This window comes from Lepus europaeus, chromosome 14 (assembly GCF_033115175.1).
Source record: "Lepus europaeus isolate LE1 chromosome 14, mLepTim1.pri, whole genome shotgun sequence".
NCBI classification, from domain to species: Eukaryota; Metazoa; Chordata; class Mammalia; order Lagomorpha; family Leporidae; genus Lepus; species Lepus europaeus.
The window spans coordinates 20,894,397-20,916,787 of NC_084840.1; the positions used below are offsets into that span (position 1 = coordinate 20,894,397).

The window sequence follows — 22,391 nt, forward strand, 5'->3', positions numbered from 1 at the left end:
GTGGGGGAGGGGGAGGGCTATAGCGAGGCCGGCGTGTGGCTGGGGTGCCCTCAGCAGCCAGGCAGGAGGTAAGAGGGGCCCTGGGCAGCCGTGGGAGCTGCAGTGGCTGCCCACTGGGTGGGCTGTGTGGACGGAGGGGCCAGGACAGGGCCAGGACCTGGGCCTGCTGGAGCGAGGGTAAGAGATCAGGACAGGGTGGCCTTAGCAGCGCTTGGCTGCTATGGTGGGGGTGGGGTGGGGGGAGGCCTCAGTCCTCTCCTCTGGGAAATGGGCTGATGCCCTACTCTGCAGGAGCCACCACACAAGTAAGGCTGTGGGCGCATCTCTAGCCCCACCCCCACCCTCATCTGCTCCTGCGCTCCCTGGGGTTGACACCTGGCGTCTCAGTGCTCCTGGCTCCCTCACACACAGCCTCAACACGCACACAGCACACACCGCATACAACACACACCACATACTACACACACTACACACACCACACACATAATACACACCACATACAACACACACCATACACATAACACACATACTACACACACCACATACTACACATACCACACACCACACATAACATATCACACACAAAAAACACCACACACCGCATACAACACACACCACATAATACACACCACATACTACACATACCACACACCACACATAACATATCACACACAAAAAACACCACACACCACATACAACACATACCACATAATACACACCACATAATACATACCACATACAACACACACCATATACTACACATACCACACACATAATACACACCACACACAACACACACCATATACTACACACACTACACACACCACACACACCATATACTACACACACTACACACCACACACATAACACACATAATACACACACCACATACTACACACACCACACACACCATACATCATATACCAAACAGACACCACACAAACTATATCCCACAGACCATACATTCCTGTACCACCCCCCCACACACACACGCACGCTGTATGGCACAGGCCACGCCCTCCACCTGAGCTCCACTTCCTGCCCAAGCCCTAGCGTCATGGGCAGCCTGGCCCTCTGCCTCTGTCACTTTGGCCATCACTGCCAGCCTGGCTGCTCTGTGGCCTGCACCCTGTGCCTGGGGACAAGGCTGCCTGCATGGCCCCGAGGGTCAGGTCAGGAGCTCTGCTGGGCGGGAGCCCTGGGCCTCTCCCCAGATCCCTCCAGGCTGGCCTGGCCCAGCCTCCAGGTGCGTAAGATGTGGCTCTGTTTGTCCAAGCCCAAGGGCAGGTGTCTCTGGAGCCCTGGCCTGGACGTCCACTGTCTCTCCTGACAAAGCGCAGAGCAGGGCCGTGCTAGGGCCGGCCTGGCATGCCGACCCAGTTCTCTGAAGCCCACCACGCTGCTGTGGAAGTGGCCTGGGCATGCCGGCCCGGTTCTCTGAAGCCGCCATGTGTGAGCCTGCGGCTGGAGGAGGTGGGCTGGGGGGAGATGGGCTCCGGGCCTGGGGGCTCCTTCTCCCCCGCCAGCTCTGCATGTCCTCAAATCCCTCATGACTTCGGAGCTAGGGACCCAGATTTCCACGCGTGCTGAGCCCTGCCCGCGGTGTGGCCAGTCCTGGTTTGCCTCCTGTCTGCTCTTCTGTAGGCTTTGCGTTTTGAACCATGGCAATGGGGTTCTTTAAAAACTGAATGCGGGGCCTGCACCGTGGCTCACTTGGTTAATCCTCCGCCTGCGGCACCAGCATCCCATATGGGCACCGGGTTCTAGTTCCAGTTGCTCCTCTTCCAGTCCAGCTCTCTGCTCTGGCCCAGGAGGGCAGTGGAGGATGGCCCAAGTGCTTGGGCCCCTGCACTCGCATGGGAGACCAGGAGGAAGCACCTGTCTCCTGGCTTTGGATCGGCGCAGCTCCGGCCGTTGCGGCCATCTGGGGAGTGAACCAACGGAAGGAAGACCTTTATCTCTGTCTCTCTCTCATCGTCTATAACTACCTGTCAAATAAATAAATTTTTAAAAAAACTGAGTGCAGGGGCCCCCCTTGTTTCCAGGGGATGCCTGAAACCATGGATAGAATCAAACCCTATCCAAGCAGAGACGGTCTCTCCCCATGCACACGGATCTAGGATGTAGCTTAATGTATGATCAGGCACAGGAATGACCATTATAAGTGCGGCCTCTCTCTCAATGCCTTTGTGTGCCGGGCGTGGTCACCCGTGCCTGCTTGATGAGCCTCTGGCCGTCGCATCAAGGCAACTGGAAGACCCACTCTTCAGTATCCAGATGGTCCACCTGGTGACAGAGAACGAGCCTGAGTGGTTAGCGGGCGGGCAGTGTAGACAGCGTGGACTCACTGGACAGAGGACGATTCACGACCCCCGGGAGGGAGACAGCAGGACAGGGCGAGATGGCTCATTGCCACTGCGAACAGTGCACAGGTGGAAAGTGTTGAATCATTTATTTCTGGACTTCTCCATCCACACCGCTGCCCAGACGACCGTGGGTAACTGAGGCTGGACAGAGTGAAATGGCGCCCGCATTCGCCATGCTGAGAACAAAGGACCGGCTTAGGACATGCTGTGCGCCACGAGCACACCCAGCCGCGGCACATCCGGCTCCCAGCGCCCCGGTGACGAGCAGGACACCAATGAGGACACGCCACTGCCTCTGGGACCCTGACGTGAGCTCCAGCCTGGCCTGCCCCTGTGGGCCCCCGAGGATGAGCCCCGCACCCCATCCATGCTGCTCTCCTCTCATCTCTGGAGTCAGATGACACGGGGCCCTCACAGGCTGACCTCGCCAGCTCGCCTTGGAGCTGAGAGAGCCTTTGCTGGGGGGCACGGACTTGGCCACTGGAGGCCCCGACGGGCCACCTTGGCCGCCCTGTTCAGGCTGGGCCCCGTCTGGGCCAACTGGAGCCAGCAGCAGCAGATCGTGCCCTTACACTTTTTCCAGTGCCTGCCACCGTCAGAGCTGATTTCTGGCCTGAATCACACGCATTGCAGTTTCTGCCCATTTCTTACGAAGCTTAAGAAACTGGGATTCTCCTGTCCCACAAATCTCGAAGGGCTGAGGTCAGGAACGCGTCCTAGCAGCTCTGCCAGGGGCCCTTGGAGTTCAGCCTGGCCGAGAAGGGGCACTGCTGCCCTCTGGTGGCCAACCAGCAGAGCAGCAGGGCGCGTCCAGGGGGCTCCGAGCGGTTTTCCTGCCCCGGCTAAAGGAACGTCCTTTCACTGTTCCTGGCCCTCACCTCAGGGCCTGGGCTCTTGCTCCTTTCTCTCGCTGAGCGCCTTCCTCCGGCTCCCGGGTGGCACCTACGTTCTCATTCTCTAGCTCTCAGGCCAAAATGTCGCCTCCTTCCCAAAGCATCACCTTCCCCCAGCGCCCCATTTCTCATTGCACACAGCATTTACCTGCTCTGTCGAAACCCCTGTTTAGACTCTGTGCCTGCCGCCCCGCTCCCTCGCCTGTGTGGTTCGTCCCTGGACCTCAGGGCATCGTAGGTGGCAGGTGTTCAGAAAAACGTGCGGAAGAAGCAGGTGTGCGCATCAGCACAGCCTCTGGGCCTCAGAACCACACATTCACCCCCACTCTGGGAGCAGCAAACTGAGCCTTGAGACACGCACGTGGGCTGCCGAGCACCCAGCGAGGAGGAATGCCCGCGAGCGCCCGGGGGCCTGTTCTGGGCCTCTCCAGTCCCTCTGCCAGGAGCAGAGTGGGCTCTCCAGCTCCCTGCTGGGCACTGAGCCAGGCCCCGCACGTGGGGTGCACAGCCTCACCCCTTGTTCTGGTCGCCAAGGGCGGCCGAATTGTCGTCCGTGCTTGTGGCTTTGGGGTGGGAGGTGCAGGGACAGGGAGGTCAGGCCCAGGAGCTGGCAGGACAGTGGCCTCTGCTGAGGTGTGCCGACTGGTGGTGAGAGAGCCGGGGCCACTCAGGGAGTTGTGTCTCCTCCAGGGTCCGGATGTTGGCCGTGACCTTCCAGGCCGGCGGTGCCCTCCCTGGTTCTGGGTCCAGCAGAGGGGTCAAGGGTTCTGGCTCAGGCCGCCAGGCTGGGGGGCTGCTGGCTGGTGTCACCTGTGCTCCAGCGGAGGGGCCGGGCCCGCGGCCGGCTGTGTCAGTGTGGGAGTCAGCAGCATCTTCTCCGGGCCTGGTGGGGCGAGAGCTTGATGGAGTCGGTGAGGTGGCTCTCCAGGATGCTGCGGTACTGGGGAAGGGACAGCCGGTCAGCGCGAGCGTCCCCACATGCCAAGGCTGCCGCTGCCTCTGTGCCTGGCTTCGTATGTCCTCCCCAGGCAGGAAACCATGCCCCTCCAGCCTCTCCCCAGGAGCCCCTCCAGCCTCTCCCCAGGAGCCCAGGCCGTTGGGGGTCTGGATTCAGGGGTCCTCCCAGGTCCCATCATTCTCCACTCCCAGAGGGAACTGTGAGGTGACGCTTGGGCTCAGGCAGAGGGCATGCCCCCCGCTGACATCCCGACACCCCCTCTGCCACCCCGGCCCCCTCTCCAGCCCCGACCGAGGCTCAGAGAAAGCCCTGCTCTGTCTGATGGCCCCCACCAGCTCTCCTCTCACCAGGAGCCCAGCCTCTGGCTTAGGCTCAGGGCGCTGGGGGCAGGGGGACTCCCCAGGCGATGGCTCCCACGGGCTGAAACCTTGCTTCCTGGAGGGGCCCCGTGTGCCCCCCGCCCAGGTCTCACCAGCCGCAGGGTTCTTGTGTGTGGCCCTCTGCAGCTGCGGCTGTGTGTGTGTGTGTGTGGGGGGCACGGGCCAGTGGCTCCTGCTGCGGTGATGAGCCGGAGCGGGGCAGAGCCTCCCGCGTGCCAGGCACACGTGTGCTGGGTGCTCTGGGGTCGCGTCCTCTCTCTGGTTTTATCTGCTCGGCAGCACAGGCAGAGATCCCAACCACACCCTTAACTCCTGTGGCCCTGGGCCCCGGGAGCTGGCGTCAGCCTTTCCTGCTGCTTCTTTGATCTCAGAGGCTCCCCTCGGCCCCTGAGAGGGTCTCCTGTCACCCTGTCACTCATGCCACCCCAGACTGAGCTGTCACTGGCCCTGGGGGCACAGAGCTGCTGTGCTGGGCATTTGTTTCTTGGATAGCCTCTGATTCTGACCCTTGCCTAGGAGGGCTTGGGCCAGCAGAGCACCAACTGCCCCTAGTAGCCTAGCTAGTGGGCCTCAACTATCCTTTAGGAAATCCTTTGGAATTATTAGAATTCTAAATTAGGGTGCACAGCTGGGGCCAGTGTTGTGGCGCAGCGGGGTAAGTGGCTGCTAGCAATGCCGGCGTCCACATCAGAGTGCAAGTTCCAGTCCCAGCTGCTCCACTTCCTATCCAGCTTCCTGCCAGTGCACCTGAGAAGGCGACAGAAGATGGCGCAAGTCCTTGGGTCCCTGCCATCCACGTGGGAGACCTGGATGGAGTTCCTGGCTCCTGGCTTCGGCTGGCCCAGCCCTGGCTGCTGCAACCATTTGGGGAGTGAATCAGCAGATGGAAGATTCTCTCTCTCTCTCTCTCTTTCTCTCTCTCTCTCTTTGTAACTCTGCCTTTCAAATAAAAATAAATCTTTAAAAAATGAATAAATACAATTTTTGGAATTTTAAAAAATGGCCTGAGGCCCCTGGATTCATGCCTGGGCCTCTGCCTTGCCCTTCTCTGTCCTCTGTCCCTCTCGTTCGCACCCCCAGTGGCCTCCCATGTCCACCTGCACACTGCGAATCACCTTGTGAGGCCAGCATGTGGAGGAGTACTGAGCACTGATCACCCCGTGAGGTCAGCATGTGGAGGAGTACTAAACACCGATCACCCCATGAGGTCAGTGTGTGGAGGAGTACTAAGCACCGATCACCTTGTGAGGTCAGGAGGTCCGGGCACCTGCCTGAGGGGAGCCTGCTCAGTGACCTTGTGGTAAAGCCACCTTTCTTCCCCTAGCACTGAGAGGCAGACACCCGCTGCTTCTGTCTGAATCCAAGCAGGAGGAGCTGCAGGCCAGAGGAGAGGCAACAGCCCAGCCCCTGGGGCAGCCCTGGGACCCAGCCCCCGAGGCGTGCGGGTGGCAGGCGCCGGTCCTCTCCCCTGCCTCCGTCGTGGGTGGTACTTCTGCCCCTCGAAGCCGGTGGCACAGGGCTGGGCAGACCAGTCACCACCCACGATGACAACAGGTGCTTCCGCTTAGGGGAGACCTCCAACCTCCCATTGTCAGTGCTCACGGCCCCCATGCTGACTCATTGCCACAGTCTGCTCTCCCCTCTTCTGGGGAGCCCACCCTGACTACTTGCAGAACAGTGGACCGGGCTGAGGCCCCCACCCCGTATCAATCTGCCGGGCCCTCTTCTGAGCTTCCACACCCCCATCAGAGTGCTGAAACCCTGCCACTGCTCCCAGCCACCTACCGCGAGCTCCCCCCCACCCCGCCTTGCCCGGAGTGTACGCCTCTCCGTGCGCCCGGTCGCCAGCTCCTGTCCCACCATGCAGTACCTGTGTTTCAGTCACTCACACGACCCCCTCTCCTGAGAGTGAGGGTCCCCGGAGCCCAGCACTGGGCCTGGCTCATCTGATCACCCAGCAAGTGCTGGTGGAGCCGTGGCACCCAGGGGTCCACAGCTCTTCACAGTTTGACCACAGGAGGTCAGCGACTCCCACAGCCTCGCTGTCCCACTGGGACAAACGCTTGGCGCCATGGGGCTTCTCTCCCACCAGTGAGGACTGGATTAGATGCCCTAACTACATTAGGGTCTGCGGCGTGAGCAACTGGACTGGAGTTTTTAGGATAACCAGCAGGACCACGAGGTACACACTCCACAGCAGTCCCTCCTACTCCGGGCTCCCAGAGCTGGAGTTCTGCTGAGCCCTTTCAGCAGCCTGCTAAGAGGCTGACCCAGGGCCGGCGCTGTGGTGTAGCAGGTAAAGCCGCCGCCTGCAGGCTGGCATCCCATATGGGCTCAGGTTCAAGTCCCGGCTGCTCCACATCTGATCCAGCTCTCTGCTATGGCCTGGGAAAGCAGTGGAAGGTGGTACAAGTGCTTGGGCCCTGCACCCACGTGGGAGACCCAGAGGAAGTTCCTGGCTCCTGGCTTCAGATCGGCGCCGCTCTGGCCACTGCGGCCATTTGGGGAGTGAACCAGCGGATGGAGGACCTCTCTCTCTCTCTCTCTCGCTCTCTCTGCCTCTCCTTCTCTCTCTGTGTAACTCTGACTTTCACATAAATAAATAAATAAATAAATAAATCTTAAACAAAAAAAGGAGGATGACCCCACCTGTTCTCCTCTGCGAGCTCCTTCCAGCTCCCCCACCCCAGGCGGAGCAGCAGGTGCTACCGCCACAGCTACTCACCCTGGACAGAGCCCGACTGGCCAGCATCTCAAAGGCCTGCCCCACATTGATGTCGCTTTTGGCGCTGACTTCTAGGTAGGGGATATCCTTCTCTCGACACCAGCCTTGGGCCAACTCCTGGGGTACCTGAGTGAGAGGAAGAGATGTCACTGCTCCTGTGTCATCACCACTGCTGTGGCATCATTGTCACGTCACTTCCTCCCGCCACGACCCCTCCCACCCTCACCCCTCCATTGTCACCCCTCCCATTGTCACCCCTCCCACCATCATTCCCCATCCACCATCATTCCCTCTCACTCTCACCCCCTCTCAGTCACTCCCTCCCACCCTCACTCCCTCCCACCGTCACACCCTCCCACCCTCACCCCTCCCACCCTCACATCCTCTCACCGTCACCTTCTCCCCACTGTCACCCCCTCCCCACTGTCACTCCCTCCCCACTGTCACCCCCTCCCCACAGTCACCGCCTCCCACTGTCACCCCTCCCACCCTCACCCCTTCCCACCATCACCCCCTCCCCAGCATCACACCCTCCCCACCACCACCCCCTCCCCACTGTCACTCCCTCCCCACAGTTACCGCCTCCCACTGTCACCCCTCCCACCCTCACCCCCTTCCCACCACCACCTCCTCGCCACTGTCACCCCCTCCCCACAGTCACTGCCTCCCAGTGTCACCCCTCCCACCCTCACTCCTCCCCACCATCACACCTTCCCAGCATCACCATCACCTTTTGCCGTCACCCACGGTCCCCAGCGACAGAGCTAGGAAGGCACAGCCCAGCTGCAGCCCCTGGCCTGGGCTGTCCTTTCCCTCCCTTTGGGCAGTGACCAGGTCCCCCTGGGCCCTGTTATAACAAACATTTTATCTCATTTCCCCCTCTTCCTGTTTGGTTTTATCTGAACGACTGAATACAAACTCTAAGACATCAGTTGGTACTATGTCACAAAATTATCCTTTTTCCAACCCCCAGCCCCCAGCTGGCCTGGGAGAAAGCCATGGCTTTTCTCTTCCCATGCCAGCTAGAGTTTCAGGCGATGTTAAAACTCGCCTCTTCTTTTACTTAGAAAGGGAAAGTTATTTATAACGTGGGCTCTGATCCTGGAAATAGACTCGAGGTGTGGTATTGGGGACATGGGAACCATGAACATTTTCAGATGCTGCTTCCATTAATTTCCCTTCCGGTCCACAATAACCACTAACATTCCACTGGGCCTGTTACAGCTTCTCTCATTCATTGGAGACCAAATGGCCAACAAAAATTAGCCCAAGTTGCAACACTTCATTTATAATGGTTTTCCACTTCTTTGCATTTAAAATGGTCGATTATGTAACTGTTCGAATTAGTATACTAATCAGTCACCCATTACTAAAAATAACAAAGAATATTTTTAGAAAATGTGATTCTAATTTCATGTGTCAGTGGTAAGGCAGAAATTATCTGAACATAGAGCAAAGAATTCATACAGCTAACAAAGCTGTTCTTTCCAATAAAATGATTTTTTTTATACTTCTACCTTTGGTAGAAGGGATTATTTATTTATTTATTTATTTTTAATTTTATTTATTTATTTTTTTTGACAGGCAGAGTGGATAGTGAGAGAGAGACAGAGAGAAAGGTCTTCCTTTGCCGTTGGTTCACCCTCCAATGGCCGCCGCGGCAGGCTCATCGCGCTGATCCGAAGGCAGGAGCCAGGTGCTTCTCCTGGTCTCCCATGCGGGTGCAGGGCCCAAGCACTTGGGCCATCCTCCACTGCACTCCCGGGCCACAGCAGAGAGCTGGACTGGAAGAGGGGCAACCGGGACAGATTCTGGCACCCCGACTAGGACTAGAAACGGTGTGCCGGCGCCGCAAGGCAGAGGATTAGCCTAGTGAGCCACAGCGCCGGCCTGGGACTTTTTTTTAAGATTTACTTTATTTATTTGAAAGAGTTACAGAGAGAGGTAGAGACAGAGAGAGGGAGGTCTTCCATTCACTGGTTCATTCCCCAAATGACTGCATCAGCCACAGCTAAGCTGATCCGAAGCCGGGAGCCAGGAGTTTATTCCAGGTCTCCCACATGAGTGCAGGGGCCCACGGACTTGGGCCATCTTCCACTGCTTTCTAGGTGCATTAGCAGGGAGCTGGATAGGAAGTGGAGCAGCCAGGACTCGAACCGGCGCCCATATGGGATACTGTGGCATCGCAGGCAGTGGCTTTACCCACTGCACCACAGTGCCGGCCCCTGTGGGCTGTGTTTGCCAGAGAAAGACCTAGAGGATGTGTGGGTGTGGGGTCATCGTGAGCGATGAAGCCAGCGAGTCTGTGGCATGGGAGCATGGAGCAGACCACAGGAGCGTGCTTCCCCACTGTGCTGCTGCTCTGAGCATTGTCGGTCCCTGGGCCCCAGCTCCAGGCTCCCTGGGCACCCAGGAGCTCTCGGGGCACGCGTCCCTGCCCTGTCTGCGTGAGGTCTTCGGGAAGTCCGTGGGAAATGCATGTGTGGAAAAACTCTGCATGGATCTCAGAATGTTTGCGCCAGAATACACTTGTCTCTCCCTTCCATTTTCCACGAACTTTTGAAGCAGCCTCCTATATTACTCAGAAAATCGGAGGAGAAGCATTTTCATGTTAAAGCAAACATACGTTGGAACCAGAGTTGTGGTGTAGTGGGTTAAGCTACAGCTTGCAACACTGGCATCCTACATGGGTGCTGGTTTGAGTCTCGGCTGCTCCACTTCCAATCCAGCTCCCTGATAATGTGTCTGGGAAAAGCAATGTGGAACATGGCCCACGTGCTTGGGCCCCTAACACCCTGTGGGAGACCCAGATGGAGCTCCAGGCTCTTGGCTTCAGCCAGGCCCAGCCCCAACCATTTCAGCCATTTGGGGAGTGAACCGGTAGATGGAAGATATCTTTCTCTCAGTTTCAAACAAATAAGTAAATCTTTTTTTTAAAACTACTTACTAAGGCATACAATGTAAAATTCATATAAAGCAGATGTTTGCAAAGGAAAAAAATTTGAAGTCAAAGGAAAGTTTTCAATGATTTTTTTAAAAGATGCATTTATTTGATTGGCAGAGTTACAGACAGAGGGAGAGAGATCTTCCATCTGCTGATTCACTCCCCAGATGGTCGCAATGGCTGGAGCTGGGTGGATCGGAAGCCAGGAGCCAGAAGCTTCTTCCCAGTCTCCCATGTGGGTGCAGCGGCCCAAGCACCCGGGGCCATCCTCCACTGCTTTCCCAGGCACATCAGCAGGGAGCTGGATCGGACAAGGAGCAGTGGGGACTTGAACTGGTGCCCATGTGGGCTGCGGTGCTGCAGGCTGGGGCTTTAACCCGCTGCACCACAGCACTGGCCCAGAGCAGGGATTTTTTTAAAAGGCTAAATCAGAAATTTCTTTCTTTTTAAATTTATTTGAAAGGCAGAACTACAGAGAGAGAGAGAGGGAGAGACAGAGGGAGATCTTCCATCTACTAGTTCACTCCCCAAATGGCCACAATAACCAGTGTGAACCAGGTTGAAGCCATGAGCCCAAACTCCATTCTGGTTTCCCACACAGGTAGCAGAGGCCCAAGCACCTGGGCCATCTTCCACTGCTTCCCAGGGAGATGGATGGGAAGTGACATAGGCAGGACTTGAACTTGTGCTCCAAAATGGGATGCCAGCATTGCAAGCCACAGCTTAACACACTGTGCTACCACGCCAGACACAAAGTGAGTAATTTCATTAAAATCTGTGTGTGTGTGTGTGTGCTGTGGTGAAATACACAGCAATGAAATTCGGTGTTTGAACCATTTTAAGCCCATGGCTCAGGGCAGGAAGGACCATCACATCATTCGCCGTCGTCACCACCACTCCTGAACTTTCTCGTCTGCCCAGTGCATTTTTAAATATTTACTTTCTTCTTACTAAGCAGGTGGACCCACCCTGTGTCCCCACTGTGTCCCCTGGAGATGCCAAGGGAAAGGACAACAATTGCTTCCTTTCCTTTACTCCAACAATCTCAGGAAATTCAAGTTTTAGTCTCTGTTCTAAGGAGGAAGCCGGAATGGGCCCGAAGACGCACCCGGAGCAAATGGCAGGGGGTGGGGCGAGCTGGGTGCCCTGGCACAGGCTACAGAGAGGGCTATAGAGCACCCTCCATGGCCCTCGGCGCATACCCTCCCTTCCGGTCCCTCAGCCTACTCCATGGTGCCAAGGGGCGCCTTGTTCTCCTGTTGCTTTTCTCGATTTGAAGCATTGTGAAAACACGGTTCAAACGCCCTGATTCAGTTCCCCATGACTTTTCTCTATTTGAGACAATAGCAAAAACTTCATTCAAACCATTTTTTGGTGTCATTTGGGCTTCTCTGGCAGGAGAGCATCTTTGTAAATTAAATCTGCCTCTTTCCTACTGGCGACGAGCAGAAGAGCTGTCTTCCCAACGGCCCCGATATCATGGAGCAGGCTGGCTGTCCAGTTAGCCCCACGGTGCAGGGCATTCTGAAGCTATTTAGGTGAATACCTTCCCATAAAACATGCCCCCCCCCTTTTTTTTTTTGACAGGCAGAGTGGATAGTGAGAGAGACAGAGAGAAAGGTCTTCCTTTGCCGTTGGTTCACCCTCCAATGGCTGCTGCGGCCGGCGCACCATGCTAATCCAATGGCAGGAGCCAGGTGCTTCTCCTGGTTTCCCATGGGGTGCAGGGCCCAAGCACTTGGGCCATCCTCCACTGCCTTCCCGGGCCACAGCAGAGAGTTGGCCTGGAAGAGGGGCAATCGGGACAGAATCCAGCGCCCCGACTGGGACTAGAACCCGGTGTGCCGGCGCCGTAAGGCACCGGCCAACATACCATTTTTAATTTAAAAGGTAGTTTAAGGGGTTGGCGCTGTGGAGTAGCAGGTAAAACTGCTGTCTGCTGGCATCCCATATGCATACCAGTTCGAGTCCCGGCTGCTCCACTTCCGATCCAGCTCTCTGCTATGGCCTGGGAAAGCAGTAGAAGATGGCCCAAGTCCTTGGGCCCCTGCACCCATGTGGGAGACCTGGAAGAAGCTCCTGGCTCCTGGCTTTGGATCAACACAGCTCTGGCCATTGCAGCCATCTGGGGAGTGAACCAGTGGGTGGATGATCTCTCTCTCTCTCTCTCTCTCTCTCTGCCTCTCCTGTGTAACTCCGACTTTTAAATAAATAAATAAATATTTTTTTAAAAAAGTAACTTAATTTTTTAATTAATTAATTTATTTGTTTAAGAGGCAGATAGACAGAGGGTTCCCATCTGCTGGTTCACTCCCCAGATGCGCACAGGAGAGGGAACTCCGTCCAGGCCTCCCATGTGGGTGGCAGGAACCTGACCACTGGAGCCCTCACTGCTGCCTCCCAGGGTCTGCAGTAGCAGGAAGCTGGAGCCAGGAGCTGGAGCTGGGACTTGAACCCAAGAACTCAGATGCGGGATGCAGGCCTCTTAACTGGCATTGTAACCACTGGGCTAAATGCCTAGTGCAGTCCAAAACTTTCCTGACCCTCTCGTGACCCTCAGCCGAAATACTGTGCTACAGAGCAGTTCAGATTCCACTGAGGCCTAACTCCTGCCTACCTTTGAAACCTCACCACTCCCTGTCTCTAGACAAACTTGTCCTCCGTTCTCATCATGCTGGAACCCACTTCTTCTAGGGCTCCTGTGTAGATGCTGGGTGTGGGTAGATTGCAATCCCCAAATCGCGCAGGTACTTCTCTACCATTGCGTTGGCCACTGTGTATTATAATAGTCTTTGGAAGGGTCTGGATTCAATAGCAGGCTGAAATTCTCCAAGTAGGTACTGCACCTGACTCAGCTCTGTCAGTGCTCACATATGGCTTGTTGAATGAATGAATGAATGAACGGTACCTTCCGGTCAGCCAGATCGATTTTGTTCCCCAGCACCACCATGGGGTAGGGCTGCTCCACAGGGATGATCTTGGCCAGCACGTCCCCCCGCCAGATATCCAGAGCTTCAAAGGACTCCAGGTCGGTGACATCGAAAGCCAGGATACAGCCGTCGGAGCCTTTGTAGAATGTGGACACCACAGAGCGGAACCGCTCCTGACCGCCTGTGTCCCAGATCTGGAGGGGAAGAGCAGCCACACGGGCTGTGATGAGCGGATGGAGGGAGGCCCGACCAGGTGACACTGCGTCAAAGCCCTCTGCTCGTCAGGAAGTCCCTCCCGCCCACGACCACCACATGCCTCTGCGGAGACGGGCACAGCTGGGCTCTCCGTCACTTCTGTGTCGTCAGCGCTGGGACTGTTATTCCCATCTGATGGATTTGGAAAGTCGGACCTTGGGGGTGACTGCCCCAGGTCATCTGCTAGGTTTTCCAGGGAATCTGAGACTGGGTGGGGCTTCTCATCCCCCAATCCCTGGATTTAGATCAAAGATCAGCATTTTTTTTTTCCCTGAGAGAACCAGGTAGCAAACATTTGAAGTGTTGCAGGTCCTACTGTGTTCACAGCTCACCGACTGCACCACTGTGTGCAGGACACAGGAAGTGAACACAATGTTCACTAACACAACCAATGTTCACTAACCAATGGGTGTGGCTGTGTCCCAGAGAAGGCTTATTTACAAAATCAGGCTGAAGGTTGCCAGTCTCTGCTCTAGACACTCCAGCTCCCGAGGCACCTACCATGTCAGTGCCTGTCCAGGGGGTGCGGGGTAAGTTTTAGGGGGATCTGTGCTGCGCAGGGCAAGGCAGCTCACCTGCAGCTTCAACGTTGTGTCCTCCACTCTGATGATCTTGGAGAGGATGCTGGCTCCCAGCGTGGTCTGGTAGTCCTCGTAAAACGTGTTGTGCACATACTGGTGAAGCAGGGAGGTCTTTCCCACACTGTGGGAAACCCGACACGCGTGAACACACACACACACACACACTCTCAGAGTCTCACCACACCCCTCTTGCTGCTGTCTCTCCCTGGGATTCAGAACTTCTTAAAATTAAAAAAAACTTTTTTTTTTGACAGGCAGAGTGGACAGTGAGAGAGAGGGACAGAGAGAAAGGTCTTCCTTTTTTTGCTGTTGGTTCACCCTCTAATGGCCGCTACGGCTGGCACATCGTGCTGATCCGAAGCCAGGAGCCAGGTGCTTCTCCTGGTCTCCCATGGGGTGCAGGGCCCAAGGACTTGGGCCATCCTCCACTGTCTTCCCGGGCCATAGCAGAGAGCTGGCCTGGAAGAGGGGCAACTGGGATAGAATCCGGCGCCCCAACCGGGACTAGAACCCGGTGTGCCGGCGCCGCAAGGCGGAGGGGATTCAGAACTTCTAACATCTGGTCCGCGGACCACACTTTGAGTAGCCAGGGACTAGGGAGTGGTTCTGGAGGCAGAAACCAATCAAAATGAGCCGAGAGGTTGGGGGAGAGCTGGATATCCCACAGCCAAGGGCAAGCCGCTTCCCATTCCCAGACCCTGGGCCAAGCCGGGCTTACCCAAGGGCACCGACAATGATGAGCTTCAGGTCCACCTTCTTCTGGGGATTCATGGAGCGGCTCCGGAGCCTGCAGAGAAGCAGAGGCCAAGCCCCGGCTGGTCAGCGGGCTCTGTGGCCATAGTCAGGCTGGACTTCGCGTTCCCCTGTTTGCTGTGCAGACTGCTGCCTGCCCTGGGCCCAAGGCCGGCTGGGGCGGGTCTCTGAAAGAGACCCTTCCTCCCTCTCCCACTCCCCCTCACTGCCCTGGGGGTCTCTGCAGGTCAGTTTGGAAGAGGGGTGACTCCAAGGACAGGCAAATCCCTCGGCCCTCAGCTCTACCAACCCTGCTCTCGGAGGCAGCCTGGAGTGCCAAGGCAGGGTGGGACCGGACAGTGGCCTCCCAGTCTGCGAAGCCTGGAGCCAGGGATGGAGGGCCAGTGCGGGAAGAGGGGATGGGGGTGCCGGACAAGGGGCTCATTGTCAGGAGAGCCCAGCGGCTGTGGGTGGAAGCATGCTCCGCCCCCGGCCGAGGTGTTGCTGCAGTTGCAGAATCAAAAGGCTCTTCTCACTGCAGCAGGCGGGGGAATCTACATGTTTCTAGAAAGCCACTGGGCAGCCAGTGCTGAGCATCCCAAAATGGGCACTTCCAGGAATTCGTCTTCAGGAAATAGTGGGAAAGGCAGGCGAAGAGTCCTGTTCCAGGCTGCGCTGCACAGTGCTGCTGTTAAACATCCAAGCATAAAGAAGGGCTTAACTCATGGCACACGATAAACTACTAAGCAGACATTAAAATGGAGCTGTTGAGCATTTTACAGTACACGGGAGGTGCCCCAGGATCTCACTGAAAAACAGAAGATGCTAACCCATACATGCTATGTCACCCCACATGTTTAAGGGCGTCCCTTCTTGCATAGCAAAAGGCCTAGGAAGAAGTACATAACAACCCCGCTATGGGTTTATATCTCAAGGAAATGACATCACTATGTCGAGGGGAGAGGTGCACCTCCACGTTCCCATGCACAATAGCTAAGAGGTGGGATCAACCGAAGTGTCCATCCACACGTAAATGGATTAAGAAGCAGCAGTTGCTCTCCCATCAGCCTTTGCAAAGAAGGAAAACCTGTCACTTGCAACTGTGTGAATGGACCTGAAGACCTTCCTTTAGATGGAAGAAGCCAGGCACAGAAAGACAAATGCTACGCGAGCTAAACAAGTTGATCTCATAGAAGTAGAGGCCAGTGACAATTAACACGGACTGGGGGCAGGCACAGCTGGGGAGACGCTGGTCCAAGGAGACCAAATTCCAGCCAGGAGGAATAGGTTCAGGATACCTACTGTACCGCACGGTGACTGTGGTTAATAACCGCAATAACCGTGAGAGCACTGCAGGGGTGCCCAGGGAGCACAGAGCAGGCCAGTGGTGTTAGTGTCCCCTTTGTGGAACACGTCATGGACCCACGGGGAGGGGAGGTTCTGCCCAGAGCCTCTTGCCCTAGGAGCCAGAGCCGGCAGCACGGCTCAGCTCTAACCCAGGAGGGCAGGGATGGCATCTACCTGATGGTCCATGCATCCATGGCCAAATGCCTACTGCATGCAAATCCCTCACTGCACACTGGGGGTAGCAGAGAATGAGGGCCATACCCGAGGGAACCCATCATAGGGAGCCGTCAGGGAAGAAGAGGGGACCGAGTGACAGCAGAGAGAGTTGTGCCCCAGGAGATGCATGGGGAATGCACTGTGGGAATGCAAGGGGACTGGGCCCGGAACAAATGAAACCTGTGGTTGGGGTGGTGTTTCCAGGGCGGGAATGAGCTAACCAAGCCCTGGGAAAGGTGAGTGGAGGAGGCGGCTGATTGGCCTCAGGTGAAGGCTGTGGAGGGTGGGCGCCTGGAGAGGAAGCAAGAGTAACACGGCCTGCGGGTACCCGGCAAGGATCCTGACATTCATTCACCCATTCATTCATTCCCTCAGGAAGCCAGGCTGGGCTCCAGGCATGCAGAGGGAGGGATCTCAGGTATCAACCTGGGCTGGCGTGTTGCAGTGGCATCGCTGCCACCAGGGACACCAGCCAAGGGAGAAGTGGCTGGGACTCATGGAAGGTGTCGGTCTCCAGGCTCGGTTAGCACTTTAGAAGGGGAGTTCCTAAAGGCATTGGGGCCACAGGCTGACACAGAACGATGCCTTAAAAAGTTGTCAGCGCGGGGACGCAGGGAGTGGGGAAAGAACGGGCCTGGCGAGCACCTGCAGGGGGCGGTCCTACGCGCACTAGGGGGCGTGGGGAGCCTCGGCACAGCCTCCCCCCACCAAGCCCAGGGCAGTGGGCACCTACTACCAACTGCGGACTGGAAATATTCAGAAAAGTAACTGACCGCGTGCAGGCTTCTTTCCTTGTCTTGGTTTCCTGAACAGTGGATACAGTAACTCCTCACAGAGCGTTTGCATGCTATTAGGTATTACAAGAAATCTAGAGATGATATAAGGGAATGTGCATTGCTGAACATACAAATACTTTGCCTTTTTATATAAGGGACTGGAGCATTTGTGGATTTCTGTGTCATTGGACGAGGAGCCTAAAACAGAGTCTGCTGTAGCTCCCTAGGAATGAAGGACAACCCAGGCTCAGAGAGACAGTCACAGTAACACCTCCAAGACCACACAGGTGGTGAACAGATGAGCCAGTGTTGGCGTGGAAGCCCGGAGGAAGTCTTCTGTGTCCTGTTGCTTCCCCATCCCCAAAGACTGAACCTGTGGGATCTGTGTGCACAGGAATCCAGGGCACTGGGCTGGGAGCCCGAGGACAGCCCGGGGAGACAGAGACAGGACAGAGAGGTGCAGCGGGGGCGGAAGGCCGGGATGGAGATGTGTCACGGCCGAGCACCTGACACATTGACATTGTCGGAATGAGTGCATCTCACACTGTAGGTTCACATTCCTGGGCCTGACAGCGGGCGAGAGCTTGGCCGAAACACAGATAAGTAATACGCATATCTTTGTGAAAGGAGTGAACACATTACTCTCATACATTGAACACATACAGTGCATCACTGGCACAAATTAAGGGCCCAAGAAGTGCCAGCCGGTTGATGACTGTTACCCACACACAACGGGAGCCTGTCGGGTCGACACGATTCAAATCTTTATTTTACTCCCAAAGAAATGGCTGCCTAAAGAAGTTAGGCATTTCCTCCCTCAAGACAGAAGCCTGCACGTGGTACAGCCCGCACTTGGTGCTGGTTTTTGAATCCCCAGCCTAACTCCAGAAACTACAGCCCCAGCTGTGAATTTCTACTGCTTGTTTGCAAAACTCCAGCGGGAATCACCCAACCGGTCCCCGTCGGAGAGCTCCGGGCCTGGCTGGGTGAGGGTTTGACAGGGGGCAGGCCAGCTGGTATGAGTAGGATGTTGGAGGCTGTAGGGAGAGAGCATCTGTGATACAGGCAACTGAGGATCACCACCCGAAGTGGAAATCACCCTTACCTAATGAACGACAGCACAGCAGCAAGCCAGTGGATAAACAAATGTCAGCAAGTAGCCAATGGAAGTCTTAAAGAATCAGGACACTTTCAAAGGAGACTCAAACCTACTAATGATTGTGGAAATGTAAATGTAAAGATATTTCATTTATCCACCAGAGGAGAAACGATTTGAAAGGACGGCTGATCGCGCTGAGGGTGGGCAGGCTGCAGGAGAGGCCCTCCCGGGGCAGGGGTAGAGCGCGAGCCGCACAGGCATTCGGAGGGCATTTGACGCTATCAAAACCTCGTCTGCTCGGGCCCTCGACTCTCTTGCTAGGACTCGGCCCTGCTGAAACACTCACACGCGTCCTTGTACGGGGACGACTGCCCGGGCGCGGGTGTCATCCAAGCGCCCATCAGGCAGATTGCCCATGTGGCTTCTGACCCACATGTGTGAAGAGATGACGCCAGGAAGTGGGAGGCCACGCGTGGTAATGTAAGTCAGAAAACGAAGGCCGAGGGACGATGTGGATGGCAGGATCACAGTTGTCTGACAGCAAGCAGCAGCCCCCTGGCCCGAGATTCATGTCTTATGTGCGCTTTCCCTGCAAACGTGCAGCCAGCCAGATGCACACCAAATGACGAATAAGAGAGAGCAGGCAAGGCAGAAGAGAGTCTGAGGGCCACTGGGCCATTTTATGTGCCTGGCTTTAAAATGTGTTGCACACACAAGCCTAAGTTATTTATTTATTTATTTTATTTGACAAGCAGAGTTAGTGAGAGAGAGAGAGACAGAGAGAAAGGTCTTCCTTCCGTTGGTTCACCCCCTAAATGGCCGCTACGGCTGGTGTTGCACCGATCCGAAGCCAGGAGCCAGATGCTTCCTCCTGGTCTCCCATGTGGATGCAGGGCCCAAGGACTTGGGCCATTCTCCACTGCCCTCCCGGGCCAGAGGAGAGAGCTGGAGTGGAAGAGGAGCAACTGGGACTAGAACCCAGTGCCCATATGGGATGCCGGCGCCACAGGCGGAGGATTAACCAAGTGAGCCATGGCGCTGGCCCCCTAAGTTATTTTTTAATTTAAAAAAAAAAAATCAAATAAAGGCTTTTAAAAAGACTACGTGTAGCCCAGAGTCCTCTGAGTGTGATTTCCCCAGGGATGACGCCCCCCCCGTCCCCGGTCTGGGCCGGGACGGAGAGGCTCCCAAGGGACGATGCTGTGGTCCTGAGCGCTGCAGTCAGGGCTCTCTACCCGCTCCCCACACGGGTGGCCCAGGGTGCGTCCTGCGTGCTCACCAGGGAAATGGACGTCCCTCTGGGGGTGGCATGTGGGGGGTTCTCACAGCACAAGAGGCCTCCCCAGGAGAGCAGGAGGAGCTTAGGGGCCAGAGACCCAGCTGTGGTACTAGCTGTCTTCCACCACAGCTGCCGTGTGCAGCCTGCACCCCACCGGCAGGCCCACCGAGGCCGTCTGCTCCACGCTCCCGCCCAGTGCTCGCACCTTCTCCACCATAGCTGGAGCGATGCAGCCAGCAGTGCCCTGGGGCTGCCTCTCCCAGGGGTGGGTTCTGAGTCCTCAGCCACATGCCAGCCCTGCTGACGTTTGGAAGCTACTGCCTGGATTTTACTTGAGTCCTTTTCTCCCTCAGATCCTTGTCGCTTGTACTCCTTCCAATGCCCTGACTGCCTGGGTCCCTTCCCTCGGTCCTGCCCTCAACGTGTGCTGGCCCTGCAAGCTCCCCACCCAGCTCCCAAAGGGACGGGAATCTGCTGAGGCTGCTATTTAAAAACAGCAGCTCTGAGTCCAGGATCGCCCACAGCAACAAGCGTGGTGAGGACTGGGTCAGTGGCTGGTACCGGGGGTGGCCGGGCAGGTACTGGCTGGGCTCACCTAGGAGGCTTGTGCAGGTTCGGGGTGGCAGAAGTCCCTTCCCTTGCCCACTCTCCTCTGCCATTGGCTGGGCCTTGGCCATGGCTGTTCTTTGAGGCCTCCTCCCACCCACTCGGCTGAGTCAGATGTTCCAAACCAGGGCATCTTCCTGGAGGCCGGGCTGTCACCCTTCTCTGTTAAATAACCGAGAGAGAGGCACGACTGGACTGCAGGCCCCTGGCCCAGGGCGGCCGGAGCAGAACCGGCAGCAGTCACTTCCCGCTGCAGGTGACCCGCTCATCTCAAGTACAAGCGACAAGGATCTGAGGGAGAAAAGGACTCAAGCTGTTACCTGGCAGGACTTCCAGGCTTGGAACTCGGAGCTGGCCCATTTGCCAAAGCTCAGGTGTAGCTTGGTCCCTGCACAGCAAGGGAGTTGTTGCCAAGCCCTAGGCCGCTACAAGAGAACTCTCACACCTGCTCTGCTCTCACCCTCCCACTCCCCTTTCTCTCCTTACCCCACTGGCCCCAGCCAGGACCCAGGCACAGTCTTCTGCCTCTGTGCTGGGATGGCTGCTGTTCCTGGGGGCAGGCAGAGCAGTGAGCAGGGCACAGCGGAGTCTGGAAGCAGGCACAGGCTCCCCACCCTGTCCTGCTATTTCCTCTGGCTTCTCAGCATCCCCTCGTCCACGTGCCTTGGAAAATGACAAATACACCCACCCTAACACACGGAGCTCTCTCAACTGCTCCACCCACTAAACCCTAGCAGGTCTAGGCCTGCTCCTTCGGGGAAGTGCACCCAGGGCCTGGTTTCAGGAGCCTCAGCATTCTCACTCTTTCTCGGCGTCTCGGCAAGTCTCCCCAAGTAGACTGCGCATTCCCAGTGGGCAGGGCAGTGCCCCACACCTCTCTGTACCCCCCCTCCCCAAAGAGACTGGGACTAGAGGCCTCCACAAATAGCCATCCATCCTTTCGTCCACACCTGTGTCAATGCATCTATGTGTCCACACCTCCAGCGCACCTGCTGCACACCTGCCCTCTGGGGGCCAGAGGATACAGAGTTACCATCTCCGTGGGAGCTCTGCCGTGGGGGATTGGTGGCCAAGCCCAGAGGAACTGTTTTTATTACAACACAATGCGTGCCTTACAGAGAACCTGCAACTTTCAGAAAGCTCCAGACAGCAGTGGATTCCTGCCGCAAGAACAAATTAGCGGCAAGCTGGGGCAAGAATCCAGATCTGCCCGACTCCGCATCTCTCGCCCAGCCTGGCAGCGCTGTGCTGGGACGTACACTAATGATCTCCAAAAGGCGACACAGCTTCCACCCAGAAAGTAGCCAGATGCCGAGGGCCCTCCCAGGGGGCTCCGGTTTCCGGCAGGCCCTGCGGGTTTGGGCAGCGACGCCGCCCGCTCCGCTGTGCCCCGCCTGGAACTGACGGCCCTTGCAGATTCCCCCAGCTGGGCCCCAGCTCGCGGCCCGCACAGGGAAGTCCCACGCCCCAGGAGCTTCTCCAGGACCGGGGTCCCCGGCCGCCTCTACGCCCTGCAGCAGCCGAGTCTCAGCCTCCATCCTTGCCTCCCCCGCCTCCGCGCCTCCCCCAAGCACACGGATAGCTCCGACGCTGGCCAGGAGGACCGCGACGAGCCGCCAGGGCACTCACAGCGGCGGCGGCGCGCACTGGGCATCCGAGGCTGGCCGGCGGCTCTCCAAGAGGCTGGGGCGTGTCGCCGGGCGCGGAGCGAGCCCCCGAGGTGGCCGAGGCCAGGGCTTCCCCGTTTTCCTCCTCTCCCTCTCCGCACACACTTGGGAAAGTTGCACAAGAGGCTGGGCCGGGGTGACCTCAGCCGTGTGGGCGGAGGGGGTGGGGTGGAATGGGAAAGTCAGGGCCTTGCCGCCGGCTGGAGCTTCCTCCCGGGGAGGGCCCAGGGTGGCGGCCCAGGGCCGGGGGCTGCACGTGTGGCGCCAGGGGGCTCCAACTGCCTTGGCCCTTCTGTTTGTGGAATTTTCAGATACACACAGGTGTGCTGGACTCGGTCTCACCATCAGCCTGGAGGGAGGAGGTCAGGTCCTCCTGTCTTACCCTGTCCCGGTTATTGTACACACATGCATGGACACACACACAGAGAGCACACCATACTCCTATCTCACACCCCCCCACGCCATACTACACCACCACACACCATACCCCATCTCACACACACACACCATACCTTCATCACACACAGCACACCACACACACACACCCCATACCACACCACACACCATACCCCATCTCACACACACACCATACCTTCATCACACACAGCACACCACACACACACACCCCATACCACAC

The 22,391-nt window shown here is 57.0% G+C and overlaps 1 protein-coding gene across 2 annotated transcripts; it reads right to left on the bottom strand.

The window, feature by feature from the left end:
* Positions 1–262: 262 nt before the first annotated feature.
* On the bottom strand, positions 263–21,820 carry RAB7B (RAB7B, member RAS oncogene family). Of its 2 annotated transcripts, none has more exons than XM_062210227.1 (6): positions 21,717–21,820; positions 14,751–14,819; positions 14,027–14,153; positions 13,175–13,390; positions 7,323–7,448; positions 263–4,199 (listed from the first exon to the last, which is right to left on the bottom strand). In XM_062210227.1, exons 2-6 carry the CDS (start codon positions 14,801–14,803, stop codon positions 4,122–4,124), a joined length of 600 nt encoding a protein of 199 aa, XP_062066211.1. In that variant the 5' UTR covers positions 14,804–14,819; positions 21,717–21,820; the 3' UTR covers positions 263–4,121. The 2 variants fall into 2 exon arrangements, with proteins under 2 accessions (XP_062066211.1, XP_062066212.1); XM_062210228.1 differs by lacking the exon at positions 21,717–21,820 and adding an exon at positions 20,574–20,726.
* Between the last annotated feature and the right edge of the window lie 571 nt (positions 21,821–22,391).